Raw genomic sequence first — 26,107 nt, forward strand, 5'->3', positions numbered from 1 at the left:
ACTCAGCAAAGGATCATCACAGATATACTGAAAGAAACATAAGGAAAATAATGAGGAGTATTGTTAAAAGTTTCACATCCACCATACTTTTATTTTTGTTTCTCTGAGCACTAACCTCTGGGAATTATTTTTCTATCAAAAATACTATTTTTATCTTATTGCTTCTTCATTGCTCATTTGTATTCATCTTTGGTTTATTCTATGTAATGAATTCATGACAAGCCTCCAAGGCACAATAATACTGTGCACATCTCCCACAGCTTCCATTCAGGGCTCACCATTTGCTTTGCTAACTTCGAATTAGGCTCACTAAAGTGAGGACAAAAAGAATTATCTCATTTTTTTTTATCAATGGGGAAGCGGCTTTGACTTGAGTAAGCAACTCACTGAATTGGCAGGGAGCAGATACTATAAGTAAGTAAGGCCAATGGTTAAGCTGAGGTGCTCCACCAGGACAGCAAGGATTATTTTAACCTGCAAAGCTTAAGTTAACTGTGAAGCTTAGTTGCTACTGGTTTTATGGACTTGGAAATCCCACTCTCCACTTGATGTTGATGATTGATTAATAGAACTTCTAGAACTGACATCCCGACAGCAAATGACATACCAGTATGTCACAAATTTAATGGCAGGTGGGATACCTTTCTGGAGAGCTTTCCTTACAATAGTAGTCTCCAAACAGCAGCTGTGATTTAGGAAAAAACAACCTTCCACCACCTTCTTCTTGCTTCCCTTTCATCTTCTTCTGTCTTGTTCTTTATCTTTCTACTTGTCTGGTTGAAAACAGCAAGCTTTCTTTTCAGTAATTCCACAGAGCCATAAGGACTATAGCAAGAAGGACATTATTTATTATTTGAAGCGTCTGTACTTTCTGAAAGCTTTGTATCACCCAACAAGAAGATAGATTTGCTTTGAAACTTTTGGATTAACTTGATTATTCCTTTTCTATTTCATTTTTATTATCATTTATTGTTTTATATCATAAAAAGTTTTAATAAATCTAGAGACATTAATAAAGTAATGAGGCAGAACCTTGCTAATAAGGAGGCAGTGCAGGATGTCAGCAAAGTACATTCTTTCTGATTACATTTTAGGAAAGCAAAACTATAGAAAGCTGTATAAAATAAAGATATGTCTATGAACACACTAAATATACTAACTACATCCAAAATCACACAAAAACTAATGTACCACCATCACTACTGTCAGTTATCATATATTTGCAGTTCATTCCTGAGAAGTAAATCCCCCTAAAATTAGTGTGAGCTACTAAGTGAGCTTTGGTCTGCAGCCTTAATATCAGAATCTAAAAGGTATATTTCAATTGTGTCATTCAGACCCACCCACACACCACACACCCCAGATCAGCAGGCAAATATGACAGCTTTCGAGAAAACTGCAGCAGTTTTCACAGTACACAGCTTCAGGACACATTTTTAAGATCAATTCTACTACTGCCTGCCTTTCTGACTCATCCATTTGTTAAACTGTAACCATTTTAGGGGGCTAATCAATATGGAGGATGGGGAAGAAAAAAAGCTGCTAGATAATGAAATGCAGCTGCAGTGTTTAAGAGATAGAACAGATGCAGAATGAAAGTATGATTGAAACTTCCATTTCTGTTAATTAATTATCATTGCTTTGATCTTGTTTTTTTAGAGAGAAAGAGAGACTTCATGGACCAGAATGGTGCATGCTGGTAAGGAATCTTTGCTCGTTGGCAGAAATCCAAGGATCAAAATGTAGGCTTCAGCAGCTGTGGTGAGTAATCTGTCAGCAGGGACACCATGACAGCCTAGAAGAGAGAATTAATAAATATATGAAATAACCAGCCACACTGGGAAATGGTGCTGCATATATAATGTTAATTTACAACATTGCAGTAAAATGCAAAGTTTTAATAAAAAAGGGCACACTGATCTTGCTGTTTATTAATTTATACTAGGGGTGGTGAACCTCAGGCCAGGACCCTGAATGCAGTTCCATGGGCCTTTGGGATGCTCGCAACAGCTGAGGGAGTTGAGTATGTTTAGCCAGCAGAAGACTAAGGAGTGATATGATAGCTATCTTCAAATATCTGGGCTGTCATATGGATGATAGGGCAAACTTGTTTCCTGCTGCTTCAGAGGGTAGGACTCAAACTGATGGATTCAAATTGCAAGAAAGGATATTCCTACTAAACATCAGGAAGAACTTTCTGGCAGTAAAGAGCTGTTCAGCAGTGGAACAGACTCCCTCGTAAGGTGGTACACTCTCTTTGTTTGGAGTTTTTTAAACAGAGGTTGCATCTGTCAAGGATTCTTTAGCTGTGATACCCGCATTGTAGGGCCATGAGCTCCCTTACAACTCTACAACCCAGAGCCGTCTCTACCATTGGGCTTAGTGGCGCGTTGCGCCAGGGCGCTGGCCTCTCAGGGGCGCCCCAGCGAGTGGGGGAGCTGCGTGGCTTTGCCGGCAGCCGCCCCTTTCCCTGCACACCGCCTCCTCCAGCAGGGGCGCATCGAGGAGGCACAAGCAGCCGCCCGCGCTCCTTTCCTTCCCCTGAAGCGAGGCGGCGGCGGAGCTGCCTCCATCAAGGGGCAGCGCCCCCACCCGCTCAGCCCAGCCGCCCGACGCTGCGCGCTCCTCCGGGCGCAGATCGCCACGCCTCCGAAAAAGCCGCCTTGAAGGCAGAGAGAGGCGCTGGGGACCTCGGAGGCGGAGGGGAAAGTGCTTTCCTCACCGGAAGCCTCTGGCGCAACAGCAGCCCCCTCCTTCTCCGGGGTCAGGCTCGAGGGCTTTGGGTGCTCCTCAGAGTAGACCCATTGAAATGCGGGAGCAGGACGCTCTCCGCTGGGCAGATGAGCCGGGATTAGCATCCTGCAGGCGTTCCCACATGGGTACAGAAATTCGCCCGGGCGAGCTCGGCTCGGAAAAGGCTAATGCAGCAGGGAGGGTGAGGGAGTGGTAAAAACTCGTAAGCTTGGTTTTGCGCCCAACATGTGTAAAGCTCTTCCTTTCCTCAAGTCTCTCCAGAGCTTTGGCCAGGAGACACTTCCCAGCCTTGCTGGGGTCTTGAACCCAAGTCCCCCCTGCCTGAACAGCTTCCCAGGTGGGGGTGGGAGAGAGGGAGGAAGAAAAGAAAGAGGAGACTCGAGGAAAGGATGAACGCTCTTCTTCGCCCGATCTCGCTCCTCTCCCTCCCCTTCCCCACCTCCCTTTCCTCGAGTGCAAGTTTTGGAGGGCGATTAAAAGGAGAGGAAAAGTTGGGCGAAAGTCTCCACGGGAGGAGGAGGAGGAGGAGGAGGAGGAGGAGGGAGACTTAACCCCGCGGACCAAGTCTGCTTCCCTTTCTCTCTCTCTCTCTCTCTCTCTCTCTCTCTCTGTCCCTCTGTTCTCCCCCCCCCCCATCTCTTCGCTTTCTTCCTTTCGCCTGCTGCTTTCCCCTCTCTGTCTTTTCCCCCGCTCGAGAGCGGGTCGCTGAGCAGGTCTCCCTGGTGGCTGTAGTTTCCCCCCTCCCTTCCTGAAACCAAGGCTGCCCGAGGTCAGCTCGCCGTTTTCTGGTTTCGCCTCCCTTTTTGGGTGTGTGTGGGATCTTGCCCACTGCATCTTACGAGAAGGCTGTTTACCAATGGGGAAAAGGGGGAGGAGCTGCACCTGACGAGCTGCTGCCTGCTTTGCAGCAGATGAAGATGCAGGAACTCGTGCAGGGTCCGTGAGTGAAAATGGAAATCCCAAGCTGGGGGGGGGGGGGCGCCGGAGGGATCATTGAACCATGGCGCCAGATAGGCTTAAGACGGCCCTGCTACAACCCCTCACTAACTCTGCCCTGCACCCTCCCTGAGTGTTTTGGCCTGGCTGGAATGAAATGTGGCAATACCTTTTGCATGCCTTGATGAAGGATGAAAACATACATGCATCTGTACATGTGGGTTGGTGTGTCTACAAACCTCCGACTTCTGTGTAGCTGGAATGTAGCCTATGTTCCAAACCTAAGAGCTGCACCTACCGGTATTACTCTTCCCACATTTGCCTCTGGCCTCACCCACCACTTGGCAAGAAGTCTCTGGAAGGTTCCCCACGCCTGGTTTACACCACGGGTGTGGATCAAAAGAAAATGGCTTTTGGTAGTGTTCCCCTAACAGGTACAAAGGCCATTGAGATCAACAGTTGACCCCTCAACAGTCTCTAGTCTAGACCTTGCCAGGTGCCTGACCACCCGCTACTAGAATTGGCAAATTAAACACATGAGTGAGAATTGCGCTTGCCTTTTAGGATGGCCCAGTCCGTTGAACTGCTGTGCTAGCAAGCACTTAACACTGACGGAGTGCAAGAACTGCAGTGCAATGTCACAGTCTGCCATTATTATACCAGCATGTTGATGAGACTACTGTTGCAACAGCCATCACTGCCCAATGCAGCCCAGTCAGTGAAAGACTAGCAAGCCTTTAAGTGGCTCAGATACAAGTAGAGTAACTGGGATGGTAACTGGCAGGACTAGGGAGATTATATATATATATCCCATCCTGAGTCAGCTACATCAGCACAGACCTAGAATTTCATATATATAGGCAAACAGACATCAGGGCAGTTGTAAATGTCTGGTGGATAACAGATTGGGGTTATTTCCCCTGTAGCACACAGAATGCCTTCTTTATGCTATTAGATCTTTGACGCCTATTGGATCAGAGTGCCCATATACCATAACTGTCCACTTCCTGTTTTCAGCCTCTTGGAAAACCAGCGACTGTGGAGAATAAAACACTTCATCATCAACTTCTTCTGGCTTTCTGGGTAAGCAGTGTAAAAATGTCCAATCAGCAGCAGCCACTTTCGCAGTCTAAAGATGGAGAGAGAGAGAGAGAGAGAGAGAGAGAGAGAGAGAGATTTGAAACTGAATGCCAAAACATGCTAACAGATGAGCACACACAAAGTTGAAATGATGCATGTATCCCTTAAAATTACTCTTTCTCAAAAGCCCTGATTTTGGCAACATTGTGTGGGTCGTGCTAGGGTCTAACAAGCTGAAAGAATTGTGTGAGTATTCTACTTCTGGTTTCTTTGTCCTCTCCACAGTTTATGGTAATTGCTCTCTTGCTCACTGCTGTGTCAGCCTTGAGCCCCCTCTTTTTAAGCTGTGTGCTTTCCTCTTTGCAGTCTGATTAGGTGCCAAGGAGTATTTATCCCCTTTGCTTTTTCTGTGTACTCACTTTTCATTTGATTTCTTTAAATGCCGAAAAATTACACAAAACATTAAAAATAATAAAAGCACTGAGTATACATAAACCTTCTTATCCAATTTCTGCACACTATGAGGTACATCATTAGTGGTGGGCTAGGAAAACAGCCAGATATTTTTATGTAATTCTTTTTCCCCAGGCCCAATACATATATTACTGTGGCAACACACTATTAAAAAATAACCAAACAAAGCGTGGTTCAGCTTTATACCATCTTATAATGTATCAGATCACAGAGCATCACATCATTACTTCCCACGCGTGCCCCCCCCCATCCATCAGGCATTGGAAGGAATTGTTATGAGGAAAATATGAATCCCTGTGACCCATGTGTTGGGGGGTGAATAATAAAAGAATCAGCTGGATGTACGGATTCAAAATGCAGGGCTATACTCACTCTCCAGTAGGAGAGAGCCCTCAGTAGCAGATTTTAAATTCACAACAGTCAAGCAGCTGCATAGCATTAGGAATATAGGTTATTAGACCTTTTTATCCTGTTTAGTCTGCTTGCAAACAGTGCTTCTCTCTACCCATTTTGCAATGAACAGACCACACACTGTTGAGTAAAGTTAAAATACTTTACTTACATAAGTGTCCCAAAGGTCAGATTCATGCATTTATCCAAGCAGCAGCAAAGAAAATATAGGCAGAACGCTCTTGGGTAGAAAATACAGAACGATATCTTCAAATACATGCTCTAAGCTTGGAGTTTGCTTAGGCACGTCTTCCTTGGTCAGCGTGGAGAGAGAAGGAACAGGAAAAGAAGACTTCACTTCCTCCTTCATCAAAGAAGTGGAGGTGTGACCTAAATGAGTCTAGGGCACAGCTCTATGATCACAACCCATTTATGCACTAACTAGCACTAATTTCTCACAGGAATTACATGACTCGGGCAGTCCCACAGGGTCTAGCCATCCATTACTTAGCCAATATTAAGGCAATATACTGAAGCATATTTTATGGCATATGCCATGATTCTACAGTAAGTTATTAACTTGACTTTTTCTGTGAGCATTTAGAGCTGATATTATTATATTTGAATACTACCCTAAATATTGGATCATCACTTTGCAGCCTGAACAAATGTTTCGTTTTCTAGTAACTTAGTAACTGACAGAACACGTCATTCTTCTCTTAATCCTTTATACAACAAGCATTTTCATAAGCAATGTGTTACATCTTCCATTTCATTAAGAATTAAGGTACTTAGGAATATGTGCAGAACTAGGACTTCTGTACCACACTTCCTAAAGGTGCTGCAGCAGCAGCAACAGCAGGAGCAGGAGCAGCAACAACAGGAGAGTAGCAAAGCAAGCATTGTATTGCTTAATGTATTGGGGACATGGACATCATAACATACATACATTACTACCTGGTATGCTCCCTGTACCCTACACATGTACCTGTGTACATGCAGAGCAATTAGGAAAATCACATGAGTGAAAAGCATGCAAAGCTACCCTTAAAATTTTCAGTAATATAAACTTGACTTTATTGAGGTCCTATACCAGCAATTGAAACCCACTTCATACATCTTGCCACAATTAAAACTATTTTTTCCAACAAACCACAGAGCCTAGGGCTTGCTGATCAGAAGGTTGGCGGTTCGAATCCCAGCAACGGAGTGAGCTTCCGTTGCTCGGTCCCAGCTCCTGCCCACGTCAAAGTTCGAAAGCACGTCAAAGTGCAAGTAGATAAATAGGTACCGCTCTGGCGGGAAGGTAAATGGCGTTTCCGTGCGCTGTTCTGGTTCGCCAGAAGCGGCTTTGTCATGCTGGCCACATGACCCAGAAGCTGTACGCCGGCTCCCTCAGCCAGTGACGCGAGATGAGCGCTGCAACCCCAGAGTCAGACACGACTGGACCTAATGGTCAGGAGTCCCTTTACCTTTTACATCGAGTTACATAATGTATTTTGTATTACTCTCTGCCATCCACAGTGTGCATTTTCAAATAAATTGTGGCAGGCATTGAAAACAAAATATGTTGCTTAAAAAGGCAACCTACGTCAAGACTATATTCTGTTTCCAACAGTCCAGTGCTGTTGCGTAAAACTCATGGATGACCTACAAAATGGTAAATCAGCCTTTGATTTAAACACAAAATGTGTATGTCATAATAATGTGACTCTCTTCAGCAGAGCTGCAAGAGTGGTCCTGAATCTGGTGCCCTGAATGTGCATCTAGCATTCCATTCCCCTCACTTCTTTTCTGCTGCCTATTCTTCTCTCTGCCACCTCTCAGTTGAACAACTGGTTGATCAGCTCTTCCCTTAACAGCTAGCAGCTGGGACCTATAACTCATTCAATCAATGGCAGTCTTGTCAGTTGGAGTTGCTCAAAATATATTGCAGTGTAATCAAGAGGTTCATCATTGGCTTCAGATTTTTTTTTTTACGGTGGATCATTGGTACATTCTGCACTGCTGCTATGCATGCTGCTATAATGTTTTTGTAAGGGTAATAATTGCCTATTAAATCATGCCTTTAAAAAAAACCACAATCTAAATCATGCCTTAGAAGTCCAAAATGTATTCCTTTATATCAATAACTCATTATATATTAATCTAATATCTGAACAAAGCTTCATAGCACTGTGAGCAATTTTGAACACTGCCATTCTGGGAAATAGGATTGAAGTATGGCAGTTTAATGTACAGATCTTAATAAAGAGAATGGCTTTTCATGTAACCATTTTAAATATTTTATTAGATTACATTTTCTGTTTTTAAGTTGCTATAAGAAATATTTCAGCCACATACCTTTTTGTATTTCATATTTTTATATACATAAATGTGACACCCCCCCAATGCTGCCTGGCCTTTTTTTAAAGAAACACATAGCTCAGTCAGAGAATTATTTTAAAGATTTTATCTCTTACCAAAGATGCTTAAGTAACAATAGGATTTTAGAGAGAAACAGTGTCATTGCAGATCACCAAACATAACAAAACTTACCTCAATACAAAGAACCCCAAACCTGTACTAAAAACCGAATAAATTGGGAGGGACTACACACATCAAAAGTAGAATGGGATGAGGTAATAAAGAAGTAATATTGACTTCATATTATTATTATTATTAAGTAGCTCCCACCTCTATTCAAAATGCTGGATTTTCTTCACCATATTCCTTTTGCCCCTTTCATAGTATAAGCCCATGCCTCCCTCTGGACGATTCCATCCATTATTTATCCATTTATTTATTGCTGTCTGATAAAAGAGATGGAGAAATTCCCCTGATAGGGTCTTATTCCTGAAATGTGTGTATTTCCCTGAACAGCAGAATATAGAGGATATCGGAAGAAGAGAAATTTAGTGGGCTCAAGAAGGAAACATCCTTCTGGAGCAATGATGCTGCTTGCTGGGTAGTTAAAGCAATGAGACCACAGCCACATAAAAATAATTTCACATCCTAATTTATATGTATAAAATAAAGCACACACCCAGGCCCCTCCCTAACAATGCCCCTGCTCCTCAGAAGCTGATCTGTGTGCATTGTAATCAATGTAGCACTGAACTAATGGTGTGTGCAATAGATAGCTCACAATAAATATGGAGTACCAATTGCTTATGGAGTACAGCTTAAGTATGTGAGTGCATTGATCCTGAAGAAATATATCCATTCTCTTCCCTGACTGTTGCTCATCTACTCTTATCTCCACTGAGCAATTTATGTGCATTCATCCATGCAGGCACTATAGCATCCAGATACAGAGATGTGACTTCTACATTTCCCATGGCCTAACCACACATTAGTATTACTTGAACCTAAAACAAGGTTTATTTTATTATTATTAATAATAATAATAATTAAAACCAAGCGCAGAGAGGGTGTGTGATTTGGGGAGGAGAGACTTCACCCTTGTATTTCATGCTGAAACCCAGGAAACGTTGAACCCTCTTGCAGTAAGAACCAACAGTAGAAGAAAACTATGGGCTAATAGGAGGGTGCTTTTTCGCTTTTTGTAGACTGTTGCTATTTGCCTCACAGGGTTGTATGATTTATTTTTTCAGGGTCATAGTAGAGAGCAGAAGAGTCAAAAGCCCCTTCCCCGCATGTTGTGGTCTTAACTAGGATCAGGGCCTCCTGTTTTTGGTTCTAATATTTATATATAAATATATACACACACACACACACACACAAAGACATTGGAACTCTAATGTTGCTTTAAGCAACATGAAGTTATGTTCATTTCAACTCTCAGGTCACTATTTCAAGAAGGTAGGGAAGTTTCTTATGCAATGTTCAGCCTGATTATCTTGTGGCACTCCATTAAGGTTAACAGTTGCTTCAGAGTAGCAACTATCATTGTTATAATAATTGAAAATATGTACTCCGTAGATATTTCAATAAACAAGTACAGTACCACAAATCTCCAGTTAGGTAATGCAAACATATATGAGGCCTAAAATGTTTGCAAAGTTTTCTTCTGGAATCTACAAAACCCTAGAAATATGGTGGGAAATCTTTGCATTTTACCTTCATTGTGATCTGATAACCCTGGAAAGCCCTCAGTCTCTCTTCTTTTTCTGCCTCTTGCCCCATGCTTATCCATGTGTCTGTGATCAAAACGTTGGCTCCTTTGGCAGCTTCAGTAGGGACACTGGTGAGAAACAACTTGGTGCGGTGCTAACATGAATAAATCAGAGGAAATGCACTAAGATCACAGGGAGCACAGTAGAAAAAAAGATTTTACAGTCACATCCTCGTACCTTTATGGACTCCTGTTCCGCTATTTTGGTGACCATGGGATCTGGCTCAAAACCCTGTCAAAATAGATTGCAATGTTACAATGTATTCCATTCTTCCTACAAATATAGAACATTAAAGACATTCCCAGATTTTATAAAAATGGACAGTAGACTGGGTACTCTTAACTATATCATTCACAATACCTGAACTGGCAGCGTGCCTAGAGTTAGTTGGAGAGTTCCTGGATTAGATTTCCAAGCTATGGAACTCCTGGACTTTAAAAAGCATCTACAGACATAGATGGTAACTACATAAATAGAACCACATTGGAGCCCAAATGAGATATGATACCAGCAAATGTGTGTGGGGTTTTGGGTCGATGCCAATTCCCTATAAAGCAGCAACACCACATATGGTAGGGTGGAGCTGCCCTCCTGACACCAGCATTACTGCTGTTTATCTGGATGGAATGGGGGTGAGATGGATGGGAGGGATGGATGGATGGGAGGAGAACTGAATTGCAGCAGAGGTCCCACCAGTGTCACTACCTGCTCCCAACCTTGCTGTCACTCCACCACACACACATAAAGTATAAAGAAAAGGAAAATTTTCTTACCGTCCTTTTTATTTCAATATTACAGAGATAGGCTATAGAACCCAGCCTCTTGGATAATGGCGTTGTCCCGAGTGAATCTCCACCCCCTGTCTCTCCCACTTCCTCATTTGTCACTTCTATGGATGCTGCTACATGCCCTCTGTCTTTGAGCTCTTTGCTCTCCTACTTTTAAGACTAACCGGGTTCTTGGAGATGGGGGGGGGGTCTGGAATGCTTTCTAAAGACAACATGTCAGTCAGCTACCATTTCGGTCTTGCCTCCTGCTCTCCCATTATTTCCCAACTTTTCCCCTCATCTGCCTCTGAGCTGCAACCTCCCTCAAACCACTGTTGTAAATCCATACTATCTTCTGCTTCCTCCTCCCTGGAGGGGTCAGGATGGGGAGGCAGTCTCCACCATTGCTCCTCTGCCCAGTCCCTGACAGCATCCTTCATTTGTTGATGGACTATAACTCCTACCATCTCTGACCATTGGTCATGCTGCTGGGGTTGATGGATTCCAATATCTGGAGAGTACTAATGTGGGGAAGCTCTTGGTAAATGTCAGCCAGCACAGAGGCTCTTCAAGAAGAGCAAGAATCAAAAGATGTGTCAGATCTCCTAACCACCCAAATTACTTAATCTACTGTGCCCAGCTAGCAGTCCGAATTACTCAATTTTGTCCTGATCTTAGTAAAGTAACCTATTACACTGAGCACAGATTTTAAAAAGTTCAGGGACTGTTTGTGAGATTAAACTCTGCCTCTTCTTGGGGTTGGATCTTCTGAATCTAATTCAAGGGGACTAGCTGATTGTTCTTCTAGTGAAATGGCGACTTCAACTTCTGTCTTCAGTCTAATCTTTAACCCTCTCATTCCTGAACTCTGAATTATGAGGCCATTTCCTTGTAGCTAAGCATTTTCCTTCAGAGTGATAATGCGCTAGTTTTGTTAACAGTTTTATACCATTAAATTCCGGATAAAGTGCACTCATTATCAATGGACATGTATTTAGATTTTTAAAAATTAGCTTCCAAAGCAAAGTCAATTTTGCCTTTGCACTCTTGTATATAGATTTTGTGAGGCTAAACCCTCTAATAAAATCACAAATGCTTTTCTTTTTCAAAGCTGACAACCAACTTTATTGGCCCTGTTCAGAGCCACATGCTACCCTGAAACCATGCTGCTTTTAACAAAATGTGAAAACTATGGAAAAACAGTATTTCAGCTTTAGAGCAGCGATAGCTAAACTTGGAGGGTCACAGATGTTGTTGGACTCCAGTTCCCATCAGCCCCAACCAGCATGGGCAATGGTCAGGGATGATAGGAGGTGCAGTCCATGTTCTCTTCCTTAGAACATTTGACTTCCTCTCTCCCCAACTAAGATTTTCTTACCTTTGGAGTAGCAACATGCAGATTCATCCCTAATCTAGCAGCACTAAGCATAATGGAGTTTAGGACATTATTTCCATCACCTATCCAACTTAGGGTCAATCCATTCAAAGATCCATAGTGTTCCTACCCAAAACAAAACAAAACAAAGCCACAGTTATTTACAATGCTTGTCAGTTTTGAAGTGCAACTTTTATCATACCACGTAGTCTGGGATCTGGCAACAAGGATGTTGCCTTTGAACAAATTGCCATTGCCTATATCCTTTCTTTGTCATAAACATTACATAATATTAACATTGTTCTGTCAATCAATACACTATTATTATCATTCCAGCCAAGGTTAAGCAAATTGCTTAAGTGCCTATACACTAATGGACAATATCCTGCCTTCCTTTCTATGAGCTGGAGCCATTCATTATACTTGTTTCATACAAGAGCATATGCTTCTCTAGCACATAAATATGAATGACAGAGAAATATATAGCTATCTGTGTATTTCACATGCCTGCGATCACAGAACTCTAGCACTGCATGGAGAATTTGCCACAATGTGGGTAACTTTCATTCATTATTTTAGAAAGCATGCATCCTGCATTCTTCTTATAAACATGTAGATAATTTGAACAAAGTGACCAGTGATATAATAATAATAATAATAATAATAATAATAATAATAATAATAATAATAAAAGCCTGAGCAGACTTCCAACAATCAAGGGTTGGTCTTCCATGTTGTTAAGAATTCCTTGTCCCTGTTTATGACTATTAGAAGCAGGAAAGACTATGCAAAATAAATCAATTCATGAATATTTGTTTTAATCTGCATAATATGACTTTTCTTGGCACAGATTTGAATGTCATTGTTACTTATGATGATGAAACATGGGGTAGAATAGCCCTAACCAAAGCCAATAATAACTTGCTATCCAAACAAACAAATATTTATTCTTTATTAATATCTCTAATCTCTGTGGAGATAGCAGGCATAGTTCATCAGATGACAAGAGTCAAGTATTAGAACCATCTGTCATGCTCAATGTCCTGAACCACAAAAGCTAAGACACAGAAAGAAAAATATGGATAATAACACTATTCTCTCTAAACAGGTAGCCCAGAAGGGAACTGGCAGGATGTTAACAGCTAGTACAGCTAGAAGGCAGTGAACTATTACATAAGAACCATGAGTCACTTGCAATTACTGGAAAGCTGTCAATTCTTGGTGATGAAATGCCTTCCAAAGGTTATCAGACAAAATGAACAGCTGGAAATGGTTTATTCATCCTGCATTATAATGCATCCAACATTTCTCTTTTTGTTAGGACCTGATCTGAGGTGCTGCAACTTTCTACAGCAGTTCACAGAGCCTGGCTGGACGCCACCTTCCTGGAGTATCCAGAGGCCCTGCTCTTCTATAACTGGGTAATTCTCCCCACCTTGAACAATACTTTTAATAGAAACAAGCCATCACCAAATGTGAATTTATGGAAAGAGACATTTTTGCACCCAGCACGGTTCCCACAGCATTTTAAGCCTCCTGCATGAATACTTTTCAGTTACCTCCGTGTGCAATCAAAGAACACCCACTCAGAGCTTAACTTGTGTGATTCATCTAGGCAAAAGAAGAGATGCCACACTTCCTACAGCTAATCTTTTTGCCATGAGTGGTATGCTGGTGTTTCCCACAGCAAACCTATGAAAAGTGAAAGACAGGTTGTGTCCTTAAACACCTGTGTCCTGGGTACCCAGATGCATGTACATGAATTAATCTTTGAAACAAGAATAGCCAACATACTACACCCTTCAGATGTTGTCGGATTTCAAATCCCATCAAACTCAGCCAGCATGGCCCTACTCAGGGTTGATGGGAACTGCAGTCCAATAACATGAGGAGGACACCATGTTGCCCACACCAGGCTCAATGGAAGGATGTATATGTGTCATTTACACTTTACACATTTGTACATAAAACACCAAAGTGGGGGAGGTACCAATATCAAACACAAATTGCCACATAAGATGCGGAGTTGTTCACAGTCAAAAAGGTTGAATTGGTGAGGTTAAAATGCCTTTGAGCCTCTCAGTCACTATTTATGTGAACATCTCATTATTAGTGTGAAGGAAAGATGCCCTGGGAATCAGAGCACATTTAGTTACGTGCTTTACAGAATTATGGCAGTTTAGAAGTTCAGGCCCATGTAAACCACGACTGGGGGAACCTGTGGCCTTCCAGATGTTGTCAGACTCCAACTCCCATCAGCCCCAGCCAGCATGGCCATTTGTCTGGGGTTATGGGAGTTGTGGTCCAATAACCTCTGGAGGGTTGGACCCCGATGTACTGTATCACTTCAGAGAGAAATTTCAAAGACCACTGTCATAAAAGATTTAACAGCTAGCTCCCCCGAACTGGATCTGAACCATTTCATGGACGAGTGTTTGTGTTGCTCTCCTGGAGTTGCACCAGGAACACTAATGCAGGAAATTCATGAAGTGCAGAAACTGTGGGCCAAATGACAGATGGCTTGAAGATGTAATGCAAGTTGCTACCTGAACTGGTTTTACCACCGAAACCCTTGGCATTTCCTTAACCCTTGCCTTGACACACAGACAATATTAGAGGTAGAGGGACATTGGATAGGGACCAGGATGTCTGATTTCTAAACAGCTGGATGAGTGGACAGATACTAACAAGGTCCTAAGGAAAATAATTTAATATACTTAGCCTTTATGCAGTGCATTTAAAAGCAGGAGAAATATTCCTCACCATGGTTGTGTAAGGTGGCTCAGTATTAATAACCCCATACTACAGTTGGGGGTGATTGAGCCTGGAAACAGCAGTCTGCCCAAGTCCATCCAATGAAGAAAGAATTGAACAGCTCACAACTCACACTCACAGTGCCAGACCTTTATATTTTTGCAGCCTTCCACATCCCAACTATTTAGGATTTAGGTCTGAACTTTTAGAGTAGCTGAGTTGGCTAAAAGCTTTGCAGTTAAGCAGAAACAGGAGAGCATTACCTGGAGTGTAAGGTAATCAGCTAAAATCTGGAGGGGATGGTGAGAATCAGACAGTCCATTTATCACTGGGATTGTGGCCTGTTGTGCCAGCACCTCCAGATCAACGTGTTTATACACTCGTGCAAGGATCGCGTCTGTCATGGTTGACAATACCCTTCAGAAAGCAAAATAAATGTAAAGCCCACTCAATTTTTCATTGAAAATTAGTACTTTCATAATGGTTCATCTGCCTGAATACTTTTAAGAGCTTGCACAACATGGTTAAATACAGGTGGTTTAAAATGTAGACTGCTAACGATTGAAAATATTTTTTAAAAAAATTAAGGCAGTGAAAAGAGAGTGAGAGACAGAATTAGAAGACAGAAATATCAACGAACTGTTTAATGTAAATAAAGTTTGTGGTTTTCTTGTTTCCAGCCAAGCAATACTTGGGCATGGACAGTTTATGCTATAAACTATAGAACTAGTTTTTCTCCTGGTTTTATTCTGAGGGAATCTTCTGAGAAGATTCTGTGTACAAACAAAACACAGTGAGTACTTTCACCATAGTCTCACAACCCAAATTGTGTTTACTTGGATTGTCTGCTCTGAGGGTGAGGGGCCCCAATAAACCTGCATGCCACAGTACAAATGACAAGAAAATGGCAAATTCCAGCTAGCCTGGCAAGGCCAAGACCCCCATCATGCAACTTCAACAACTTCTTATACCTCTTTCTAGGAAGGTTAGACCACTAAAGCCTGTTTTTGAATTGCAAGGATTCTGTTTCCATCTGAATTGGCCATTATAAGAACCTTGCAACATCAATAATTTGGTGCCCGTGTTTGCCTGTTTTTGTCTTCCTCTTCCTTTTGTGTCATTATCTTTTTAGACCTAAACCTGAGGGCAAAGGTTGTGTTGCTTTTATTGATCTAAAAGCCATTCTGGGAACCTCTCTGGCCAAAGAGAAGGGTGTAAATACATAGGATGCATAGTAAAACCTTTATGCATCCTAAGTTTTGAAAGTTGCTGAATTCAAGCAATTTTAGTGCTTTTGTAAGGCTGCAATCCTGGACATTACTGGGATTTCAAAGGCACAATTGACGTCCAGGGGGAATATCTGAAAGGTGACACTTCGTCCTGGATCAAGCCAATCATTTTTTTTGGTTAAACAATTTTTGGGTTTTATTACAAAAATATTCCTTAAAAAATATGAAATATGGCAACCCTAGCTTTCACCATCTAAATATAGAAAGGAAATAACAGTCACACATGGTGTCATACATACCGTGCTGTGTCAGTGATACTTTCATTAATGCCCAGGTGAATATCTTGTGTTGTGAGGAAACAAGGATGGCCACCAAGGACAGCAAATCCTAAAATAAATACAATGATTAAGACTTTTAGCTTTGTCATTTCAAATTATTATGGCAAGCCATGCTACATGTCTTCTCCCTTAGAATTGCAGTCATGGGGATTATTTGACTTGATGTATTTTCCCACTGTCATAAAGCTGCAAGAGCTCTCCCCTATCCCAATGGCAAATCTATGTGTGAACCAAATACAGGAGAAAATAGCATTCAGAATTTCATTAGTACCAAAGAATATTTCAGGTTTTTATTTTTAAAAGAGAAGTTTATATAATATTTATGAGTCTTTAAAAATGCTATCATGTTTTAAAGGATCTGAATGCCATGTGGTTGTAACAAAAGCAATTATATAACTTTAAGAATTAGTACCCAAGTTTGTTTTCCTCCCTCTGCTCCCTCCGTTTTTCCTTTTGTGTTGGATCTTATAGAGACTGTAAACTTGTGGGCAAGGACTGCCTCTTTCTATAACCTCTGTACATGCCAGAACAATGTACAAGTTACATGTGTTGAAGATCTCACAGAGAGATATGCACAATCTTTTCTCTATTGATGCTGTTTGTAATAACCAAACCTGTTATTATTTTTTTACTGATCGTCTTCTACACAAGCATCTCAAAGCAATGTACAATCAAACATCAAAAACAGTTTAATAAACAAAAAGCAGGTATATTTTGAAAACCAAAAAAACACACAAAATTATATTTTAAAAAGCTTACAACACCACACAACTGTCAACATACCTTCTGGGAACATGCTCATAATATTTTCTGGGACGAAGCATTATTTTTAGTCATAAGAAAGGTACAAAAGTATAATCTTGCCAGCTTTTAAACCTGTCTTGGGGTTGTATACTAGGAAAGTTTGAATCCTTACCAGCAGATGGCACCACAACCATTGTCCTAAGCCAGTGGTGTCCAAACTTTTTTCAAAGAGGGCCAGATTTGATGAAGTGAACATGCGCAAGACCTGACCATTTTGCCTGACATTCTTAGAATCATTAAAATTAAATGCAAATTAAATGCAAATTTTATTTTTTCTGGGGGTATGCATACCCCTAAACATTTTGTGAATCTTTGTACTTTTGTCCATTTACTATATTGATTTCCCCTGATTTGAACTATAAAATGGTGATTTTCTAGAGTCAAAATGAGAGTACACCCTAAACATTTTTTTTAAAGGAGAAAAAGCACTGTGCATACCCAAACAGTTCCTGGCAGATATGCAATGTTTAGTCTTGTTGGCTTAATGCTGGTTGTGTTGTTTCCATTACTTTCTGTTATATATTCCATTTTGACTTGATTTTAATGGTCAACTAGATGGCTGAACTACTAATAGCTAAGTAACAACTTTTAAGGAATTTTCAAACTTCAATTTCATTTTTTTTTGTTCTGTCTTCTTACTTTGAATAATGTTATTTCATCATATGCAGGTAAATAATATACATTTAATACAGAAGGCCGTATTTACTGTCAAATTCTTGGTTTGTTTTCACCTGTCTCTGTAGATAATCTAGTCCTTGTACTTCTTTTCTCAAAAATCATAGCCAATGATTTTCCTTGCAGCAAAGGCAAATACTAAAAAACAGGAAGGAAAAGAACTTGTGACACACTGGTAAGAACAATAAACATTTTTGAACTTTCTGCTTTACACCTCAAAGTAATTTCAAACACTATACCACTTGCAGATGGGTGTGAGGTCCTTTTAGTATATACAGGACGGAATTAGGCTCCATCTCAGTTGTTTGCTTTGTCTACAGTCCTAACCCTATTTGCCTAAGATTAAGTCCAGTTTAATTCAGTAGGGCTTCTGAATAGAGTTACACTTTAGGTCCTGGGAATGGCTTCTTCCTAATGGTTAACGTGGCTTAGAGTGGCTTAATTACAACACAGTTAGAGGAGCTGGCCAAATCCTATAAGTTATTGCCAAGTTGAAATAAAAACATATGTAACTATTCAAAATCTGGTAAAAGCTAAGAATGCAGGTTTGAATTTTGAAAGTATTTAATATTTCACTTTTGTATCTTACTTTAAGGGCTCCATTAGAAAAATGAAATCTCGATACTTGTTTCAGTCTAAGGCAATTATCCTGTCAATTTGTCACATCCAGGACTTCTATGCCTTGGAGGTGACCTAGTTACTAGATTCTTTACTCCCTCTAGTGCTGCTCTGCATGTAGAATTCCACTGATGCTTTACACACCCTGTCCCCACCAATATGCTGAGAGCTGACCTGGCATGTAAGCTGCATATGTGCATTCACACACACACACACACACACACACACACGTGACACAGACTCAATTGCCCCTCCCCCAACTGGGAATGCTGGTGTGTGTGTGTGTGTGTGTGTGTGAGAGAGAGAGAGAGAGAGAGGGGGGGGGGAGGATATAAATGTGATTCCTCTACCCCAGATAATTGTGAGGTAGGAGAATATGCCAAAGATTTTTTTCATCATCATACATTTCAGTTCTGGTTAGATTTATATTTCTAGAATATGGTAAGCTCTCTTTTTCTTTATTTTTAACATTGAAAGCCCAAACAATTTCTCAAACACAACCCTTCTAAATCTTCAGTTCACTTTGAAGATCACATGGTCTACTTTTCCCATGGGTAGGCAAACTAAGGCCCGGGGGCCTGATCCAGCCCAATCGCCTTCTCAATCCGGCCCGTGGATGGTCCGGGAATCAGCGTGTTTTTACATGAGTAGAATGTGTCCTTTTATTTAAAATGCATCTCTGGGTTATTTGTGGGGCCTGTCTGGTGCTTTTACATGAGTAGAATGTGTGCTTTTATTTAAAATGCATCTCTGGGTTATTTGTGGGGCATAGGAATTCATTCATTCCCCCCCTCAAAAAAAATATAGTCTGCCCCCCCCCCACAAGGTACAGTGGACCGGCTCCCTGCTGAAAAAGTTTGCTGACCCCTGATTTCCTGTCCTCTCCTTCCCACCAGCAAGGATTCAAATCCCAAACTAGGCAGCACCCACATTTGTGTTTTAAAACACAGGTAGGTGGTTCTTTTTTAAAATCCGCATTGAAGCTAAATTCAGGGAAAACACATAAAAACACAGTATTTCCTAAGAAACAAGAGGGCAGATACAGGATATCTATGGATTGTGGCTAAGGCAGGGATGTCTTAGCCATTGAGGCTACTGGCACAAGGCGCTACAGCCTGAGGAGGGCACCTGCGCCCTCCAGCCCCGCCGGCAGTGTCGCTCTTGCCCACCTCTTCTCAGGCTGCGGACACAGAGAGGAAGTCGGCGAGCCTCCCGTCGGCACTGCAGCCAGGGTCCCCTGGATGGCAGCGCCGTGCCGCTACTTCGGCCAAGCAGGCGGAGTTGGAGGTGGAGGTGGAGCACAGCTGGCAGCGTCCCCACCCGCCACTCTGCACCCTCCGGCTGCCTGCTGTGCCTGGCCCTGCCCGGTGGAGCGCAAGTTTGGCGTGCCCGTGCGCCGCGCCCTCCGGCTGCCTGCTGCCCCTGGCCCTGCCCGGCAAAGTGCGAGGGGTGCCGGAGGGATCTTCGTGCCAGGGCGACGGATTTACTTAAGACGGCCCTGGGCTAAGGTCATGTGTACAACTAAAAAGACACGAGGGTAAGAGAGTTCATACTGCAAATGTTACATACCTCTCCTTTACATTTGATTCTTTCCTTCAGATCTGCTGCCACCCACAACAAATATTTTATGTCTTCAGCTGAATAATTTTGCAGTGTCAGAAGGTCCCGGCCTTTCAACTGGGTGGGAGTTTTAGTAGGTTGTTGCCCATGCCTGTATCTCCAAGGGAAATGACAAAAGAAGTTCAACTACCTCATAATTCAGAATTTTGTATTCTGAAATAACCAATGTCAAGTTGTGGTCCCAGGTTATTGGCTCAAAGGCACAATGCTCTACAAATGCATGGCACCAGGATACAAGTGACCAGTTGAGTAAATAATCAAGAAAAATAAAAGAATTTGTTGTTCTTCAGTATTATATATATGCATATTGCTACTATGGAAAAGTGTGAAGAATTACACTTGGGGAAACCATTGCTGATGTGTGCATGGGGTAGGGGGAGATTCTGCCTCTGTTTGCACTATGTGGCACTGTCACTACCTTTACCATCATGATCCTTACACCCCCACTCCCCTTATCACAACAAATGGTGTTGTGTTTATATATTAATAATGGGACTATAAGTTACTTGAAAATTATTGTTCCCTTCATATATATACTTCCATTAAAATTACCAAAATAATAATGATTTCCCAGTGTTCTACAACACACATTCCAATAATAAACAAAAAAAGATCAGTATGCTCACAACATTTGCGTTCATACACCCACATCCACACACCCCAGTAGTCACACAATATCCATTGGTTTTTTCCATATCTGCAATAGCTAGGGATTTGAACAATGCCATTCAGATACTGTGGTCATATCAGGAGCCTTGCTAGTTAATATTTTTGCTGCTGCAAACAAGTACCAGTATACTGTAAGTATAACAAAACAAGTGAAAACAACAAAAGACATTTAACAAAATAATCAAAGATTCCAGTTTATTCTTTATAAAGTTACAGAAGTCCAGAGCCCCACTCAGCAGGATGTGCAACAGATATTTCTAAGGGTGCTCACTCCCACCCCGCCAAAAAGAGGCCTTCACATGATCACAAATATTCCAGAGAGAGTCGGAGCTATTGATAAATAATAGAATAGAATTCTATTGGGTTTGAAATAAGCATGCACATTTATTTCAAGTATATGAAATTTTCAGACAACATCTGCAAACAAAAACAGTGATGGTAATTGCTCTGACATATCAATTTTCCTATATAATTCCTTTGCTTTAGTTCCTTGGTTTATGAATGACTGCTGCTAAGCAACAGAAACAGATATGATTTGCCCATCTCAGCAATCTTGTAGCTGCTAAAAACTGGAGTAGATAGCTCAGGATGTTCCACCACCTCTGTTGTTGTGAGGCATTTAAACACTTACCGAATACATTGCATCAGACGCTTGCTGATCTTGCTTGCTTTCCCAACATTGAACAGCATATTTACCAAATGCTAAAATATAGTTATAGTCACCTTATGAAACTTAGATGAAATAGTGAATGCATTCAGTGAAAGAGCAAAGGTAAAACTATCACGAGACAGTGCTATCTCTAGCAGTTGTAAGATCTGCTCAGGGATTCATGGTATGTAATCTTATGCAAATACTATGGATAAGTGTCATTAGTTAGGAGAGTTGCAAAACCCATGGGTTTTGTCCTTAAACACACAGCAAAATCTACAGCCCAGTCAAGGCATTTACTAGGCTGCCAAAGGTCTTCTTATGGTGTAGCAGGGCCACTCCCTCCTTTCCATTACAGAGAGACATAATGTGATGCCAGATACTCAATACAGACAGCAAGTCTTACAGGTGTGATGGACTTGCTCCACACAGACTCATAGGCTTACAGAAACCCAATTCATGCAGTCTTCTTTCCTCTCTCCTATTTATGGTGGATAACTATTATATGAATTAGGCATTTGTTTATTTTTTAGATTTTTATTTATATGGAAAAATATACATCAAAAAGAAGGCAAATTGAGGAACTATTCCATGTTTTTAAAAGGCTGACATTCAATAGGTGCAGCTTCTTTCATAGCTAAAGATAGATATATTTAGCCTGGGGGTAGGACTAGAGGACCCTCGGGATCCCTTCCAACTCTATGAATCTGCGAGTCTTCGATTTCCAACAGTTGGCCAAAGAAAGCCAATGTTACACAGTGCTTCGGACTAAGGAGACACTGCCCAATTCCTGCCAACCCTTGAAACTCGCCGGGTGACCCTGGGCCATTCACTCCTGTGAGTTTCTGCACCTCTTTTTCTAGGAAAAAAAGCGCTGGTTTTGAGGATAACAGTGGCACAGCGAACAATGATCTAACGGGAGGTACAAATGTGCAATAAATTAAATGCCCTTGGAAAGTTTCCAAGTGGGAATGTCCCCTGTTCTGGTGCCCACCATTTTGCAGTGCTCATGGAGGAGTCTTGCTAATTGCTATTGAACTATTCAGGCGGTAACTTTCGTAAAAGCAATGTTTTGAGGAAGGTTTTTTTTTTCTTTGTTTTTTTTTAAGAAAACCTCTATGGTACTTGGAGATGACGCTCTACCCCGGCTTGCAGGAGACTCTATGGTCGCTGCTCTAGCTGACTCCGTTGCTAGTGGCAGGCAGTTTGTTTACTTCCGGGATCTGCTGGCGCTTCCGTCTGTCTCCTAGGCGCCTCCCCCTCGAGCCTGTCATGGGGGAGGCCGAGGAGCAGGTGCCTGGTGAGTCCCAGTCCCGGTCCCGTCCCCCCCTCGTCTCGGGAAGCTAGTTGGTTGGTGCCGGCGCCCCACGCCTGCTTCTGTCATCATCCGCGGGCCCCGCGAGGCGAGCGCGCGACAGGTTCCCCGCCGCGTCCTGTTGTTTTTCCTCTCCTCTCTCCCCACTTTGCTCTTTATTTCCCCCGTATTGCATGGTAGAGGCAGGGAGAACCGGGCAATTCGCTTCAGACTCAGGGGAGTTTGAACCCATTCCTAGCCCGTGCTTGCTCAGAAGTAAGTCCCATTTACTTCTTGGGGGGACTTATTTCCAAGTAAGTAAAACGCCCTCAAATGTTTTCAGCCCCATTATAAACAGTGGCACATTGTATTTCAGGGCGTTATTTTTAGGCCACATGTTTCATTCCAGATGAGGGAGGAAAATGGTTAAAAGGCCAGAATGACTAGGCTCTGTTTCCATGGGTGGAGGCAATATGCTTCTGAATACAGTACCAGTTACTGGAAACTGCAGGAGGGGAGAGTGCTCTTCTGCCTGGGTCCTGCCTGCCAGCATCCCACAGGTTGGCCACCATGAGAACAGGATGCTGGACTACATGGGCCTTTGGCCTGATCCATCAAGCTCTTAAAATGTTCCTATTTGAAAGACTCGTTGAATTAAAGTGTTAAAAGTAACTGGTACCCACTTTTTTATTTTGGCCTCACCTGCTCCCAGGAAAACTTAACAGAGCGATACTATTAATGCATACCCAGAAGCAAATCTCGTAAAAGTTCAGTAGAGTTTGTTCTGAGGCAACTGTTTAGGATTGCAGCCTTTGTTTGTTTTCTTGCTACTTGTGTTTCCAGTTTGAAATCGGGAATCCCACCTGTACCTAACAGCACTGCTTGTCATATGACACTATCTGATACAGTATTGGGACAATTTAATAAAATATTTGTCTCTATATTAGCAGAACTTGGGACACCGAGGGCTGAAAAATACACCCAAGGATTTTGGAATCTTAAAATACCTGAAGGGCTGTTACCTAGTTGTGTGTTTTCCCCTGTTCCAGCTTGTAGGTTGCAACCAATGGGTTCAAATTACAAGAACATTTTAGATTAAACATAAGAAGAACTTCCTAACAGCATGAGCTGTTCAGCAGTGGAGCAGACTGCTTCTAAAGGTGATACAGTCCTTTTTTAGAGATGTCTAAGAAGAAGGTGAGTGTGCCATAGAAGTGAATTTCCTGCATCAGGACAAAGCTGAACTAGATTACTTTTGAGGTCTCTTCCAGATGCCATTCTCCCAGAAAGAATGCTGTTAGGAGTAATGTATGAAATAGAATTCAATATGTACGCTATTTTATTTTATTTTTTTAGAATCAGGTGCTGTATTCACATTTGGAAAAAGCAAATTTGCCGATAATGTGCCTAGCAAGTTTTGGTTTAAAAATGACAAGCCTTTTCACATATCATGTGGAGATGAACATACTTCTGTTGTAACAGGTTAGTGTTTAAGGTTTTCTTTTAATTACTTTCTGTAGCAGCATTTCAGGAAAAACAAGTTAGCATTGTACTAGTATTTTCACGTGAAAGATAGGTGTGCCTGGCGTGCTCTGGTCCATGGGGTCACGAAGAGTCGGACACGACTGAACAACAACAGCAACAAAGTATTTTCATAAATTCAAAATATTTTATTGTGAAGGTTCCTGTCCTGATCACACTGTGGTAGCAGTCTGAACCCACTAACTTGAGAGTAAGCCCTATTGTATCCAGTAAGATATACTTCGAAGAAAGGATGCATTGAATTGCACTATGAAGGCCCAGTCCTGAGGCAGACTTGGATGCTATACAGAAGTAATGATGTTTGCAAGATGGTAACATGACCTTCCTGTGTTTGTGAAATGGAAGTCTTTATTTATATTTTATTGATGTAATTTCAATTAAAAGAAATTAATACAGAAAAAGGAGGGAAAGTGAGGGGGAGAAAAAGAACAAAGGTATTATATATATATATATATATATATATATATATACACACACACACACACACAAAAAAAAAAACGATATAAGATACTCCCATACATTCTTATTTAAATTGATACGGTGTTATTATCCCAATACCTATGTAAATGTGAAATGGAAATTTAGGTGTCTTTTCATGTTGAGATATGTGCCATGAGCTTTGTTTGCATCTCCCTGGTCTAAAAACTTTAAAATGTATCATAAAAAGCTGTTTCTTGATTAATTCAAAATTCAGTCTCTTTACTTTATACACATTTATCCAATATTTTCTCTCATAAAGAGAAGGGAGGCTTCTGAGAGCAGCTTGCAATCCCAAAAAACAATAAGCAATAAAGAAATAATTGTTACTCCTAAAGTAAATTTCACAAGATCCTTGAAATTATATACTTGGTGATAATACCAAAATTCAGCAGCAACTGAAGCCATGCAGTTTACAAGTCATCATTAACCCAGGACTAGAAGTGGCTGAAATATGATGATCAAAGACTTAAAAACAAGTGCTGATGTTCAAAGATCATATGAACAATCTCTTTGGGAGACCAGTCCACTGGTATCAATTTTGAAAAATACTTATAGTACAATCCTAATCCTGGATCCACTGGCTGTTAGAGTGGGGTGACTTTATAATTATGGTCATCTTGGATAGCTCAGTTGGTTAGAGCATGGTGCTGATAATGCCAAGGTTGCAAGTTCGATCTCCGTATGGGACAGCTGCATATTCCTGCATTGCAGGGGGTTGGCCCAGCTCCATGGGGCCATGGGTGCTTGGGCACCCACAATAATATAATTGTGGGGGCTGGGCACCCAAAAAGTCGATAAGAAAAGCTGGCAGGCGGCAGTGGCGCTGCCTCCAGGAGAAAAGCAGTTCAGCTCTGCCCTCTGCAGCCAGCAAGCAAGACTCTGGCTCTGAGTCTGAAACCCTCCCCATGGAAAAGGGTGCCTAACTGGCTGCAGAGAGGAGGAGCCACCGGTGCCCCCCATCGCAATGAAGACGTGTAATGTCACACACACATGCCTGCACATAGTGTGTGTGTGACGTCGCACATCCACGTTGCTCGGCGGAGACCCACAATCCTGAGGGCGAGATGGCACCCCTGCTTCCAGCTCTACAAAATGATTCTGTGTGTTTTTGCCATAATTTGCAGTGTACATGATTATTATTTGAGCAGGGGAGGATCAATGGCAAAAGGCCAGCCAAAATAATTTCGTATTTTTAGAGAACCTTAAAGCAAACTTTGTGATCACCTTTTATATATATATTGTAGAAAATGGTAAACTTTACATGTTTGGAAGCAACAACTGGGGACAACTAGGATTTGGAACAAGGAATACTGTCAACAAGCCAACTTGTGTGAAAGGTTAGTCTCGCATATGTGGTTTTATAATAGATGCCATAATTGAAAATGAGCTGAAGAATGAATGCAGTTGCTAATACTTACGGTGATTCTTAACACCACTACTGGAATAGCTCTCACTACATGTGGGACATAGGCACAGTTTTCATATGAGAACTCTTAACAGCTATTGCTTCACTTTATTTAAAAAAAAGAAAGAAAGGAAAA

The 26,107-nt window shown here is 41.6% G+C and overlaps 2 protein-coding genes across 3 annotated transcripts in view; one reads left to right on the top strand and one right to left on the bottom strand.

The window, feature by feature from the left end:
• Window positions 1-832: 832 nt before the first annotated feature.
• On the bottom strand, window positions 833-21,241 carry OTC (ornithine carbamoyltransferase). Its single transcript, XM_033146379.1, has 10 exons — window positions 21,233-21,241; window positions 19,882-20,058; window positions 17,751-17,832; window positions 16,177-16,264; window positions 14,912-15,065; window positions 11,898-12,020; window positions 9,930-9,983; window positions 9,697-9,846; window positions 4,682-4,819; window positions 833-1,795 (listed from the first exon to the last, which is right to left on the bottom strand). Exons 1-10 carry the CDS (start codon window positions 21,239-21,241, stop codon window positions 1,736-1,738), a joined length of 1,035 nt encoding a protein of 344 aa, XP_033002270.1. The 3' UTR covers window positions 833-1,735.
• A 1,238-nt stretch (window positions 21,242-22,479) lies between these two features.
• The window catches only part of RPGR (retinitis pigmentosa GTPase regulator), a 35,936-nt gene continuing 32,308 nt past the window's right edge, over window positions 22,480-26,107 (top strand). For both annotated transcript variants that reach the window (XM_033147179.1, XM_033147180.1), the window contains exons 1-3: window positions 22,480-22,550; window positions 23,901-24,026; window positions 25,811-25,903. In XM_033147179.1, coding sequence (XP_033003070.1) covers window positions 22,523-22,550; window positions 23,901-24,026; window positions 25,811-25,903 — 247 coding nt within the window. In that variant the 5' untranslated portion in view covers window positions 22,480-22,522. The remainder of the gene's footprint in view (window positions 22,551-23,900; window positions 24,027-25,810; window positions 25,904-26,107) is intronic.

Source organism: Lacerta agilis, chromosome 4, assembly GCF_009819535.1.
Source record: "Lacerta agilis isolate rLacAgi1 chromosome 4, rLacAgi1.pri, whole genome shotgun sequence".
Taxonomy (NCBI): domain Eukaryota; kingdom Metazoa; phylum Chordata; class Lepidosauria; order Squamata; family Lacertidae; genus Lacerta; species Lacerta agilis.

Excerpts from the sequence above, each read along its gene's own strand:
- OTC (XM_033146379.1), bottom strand. Across the intron at positions 16,265-17,750 it reads TAGATTATCTACAGAGACAG|GATTTGCTGTCCTTGGTGGC; the intron begins GTGAAAACAAAC and ends TATTTATTTTAG. Across the intron at positions 15,066-16,176 it reads AGTATCACTGACACAGCACG|GGTATTGTCAACCATGACAG; the intron begins GTATGTATGACA and ends TGCTTTCTGAAG.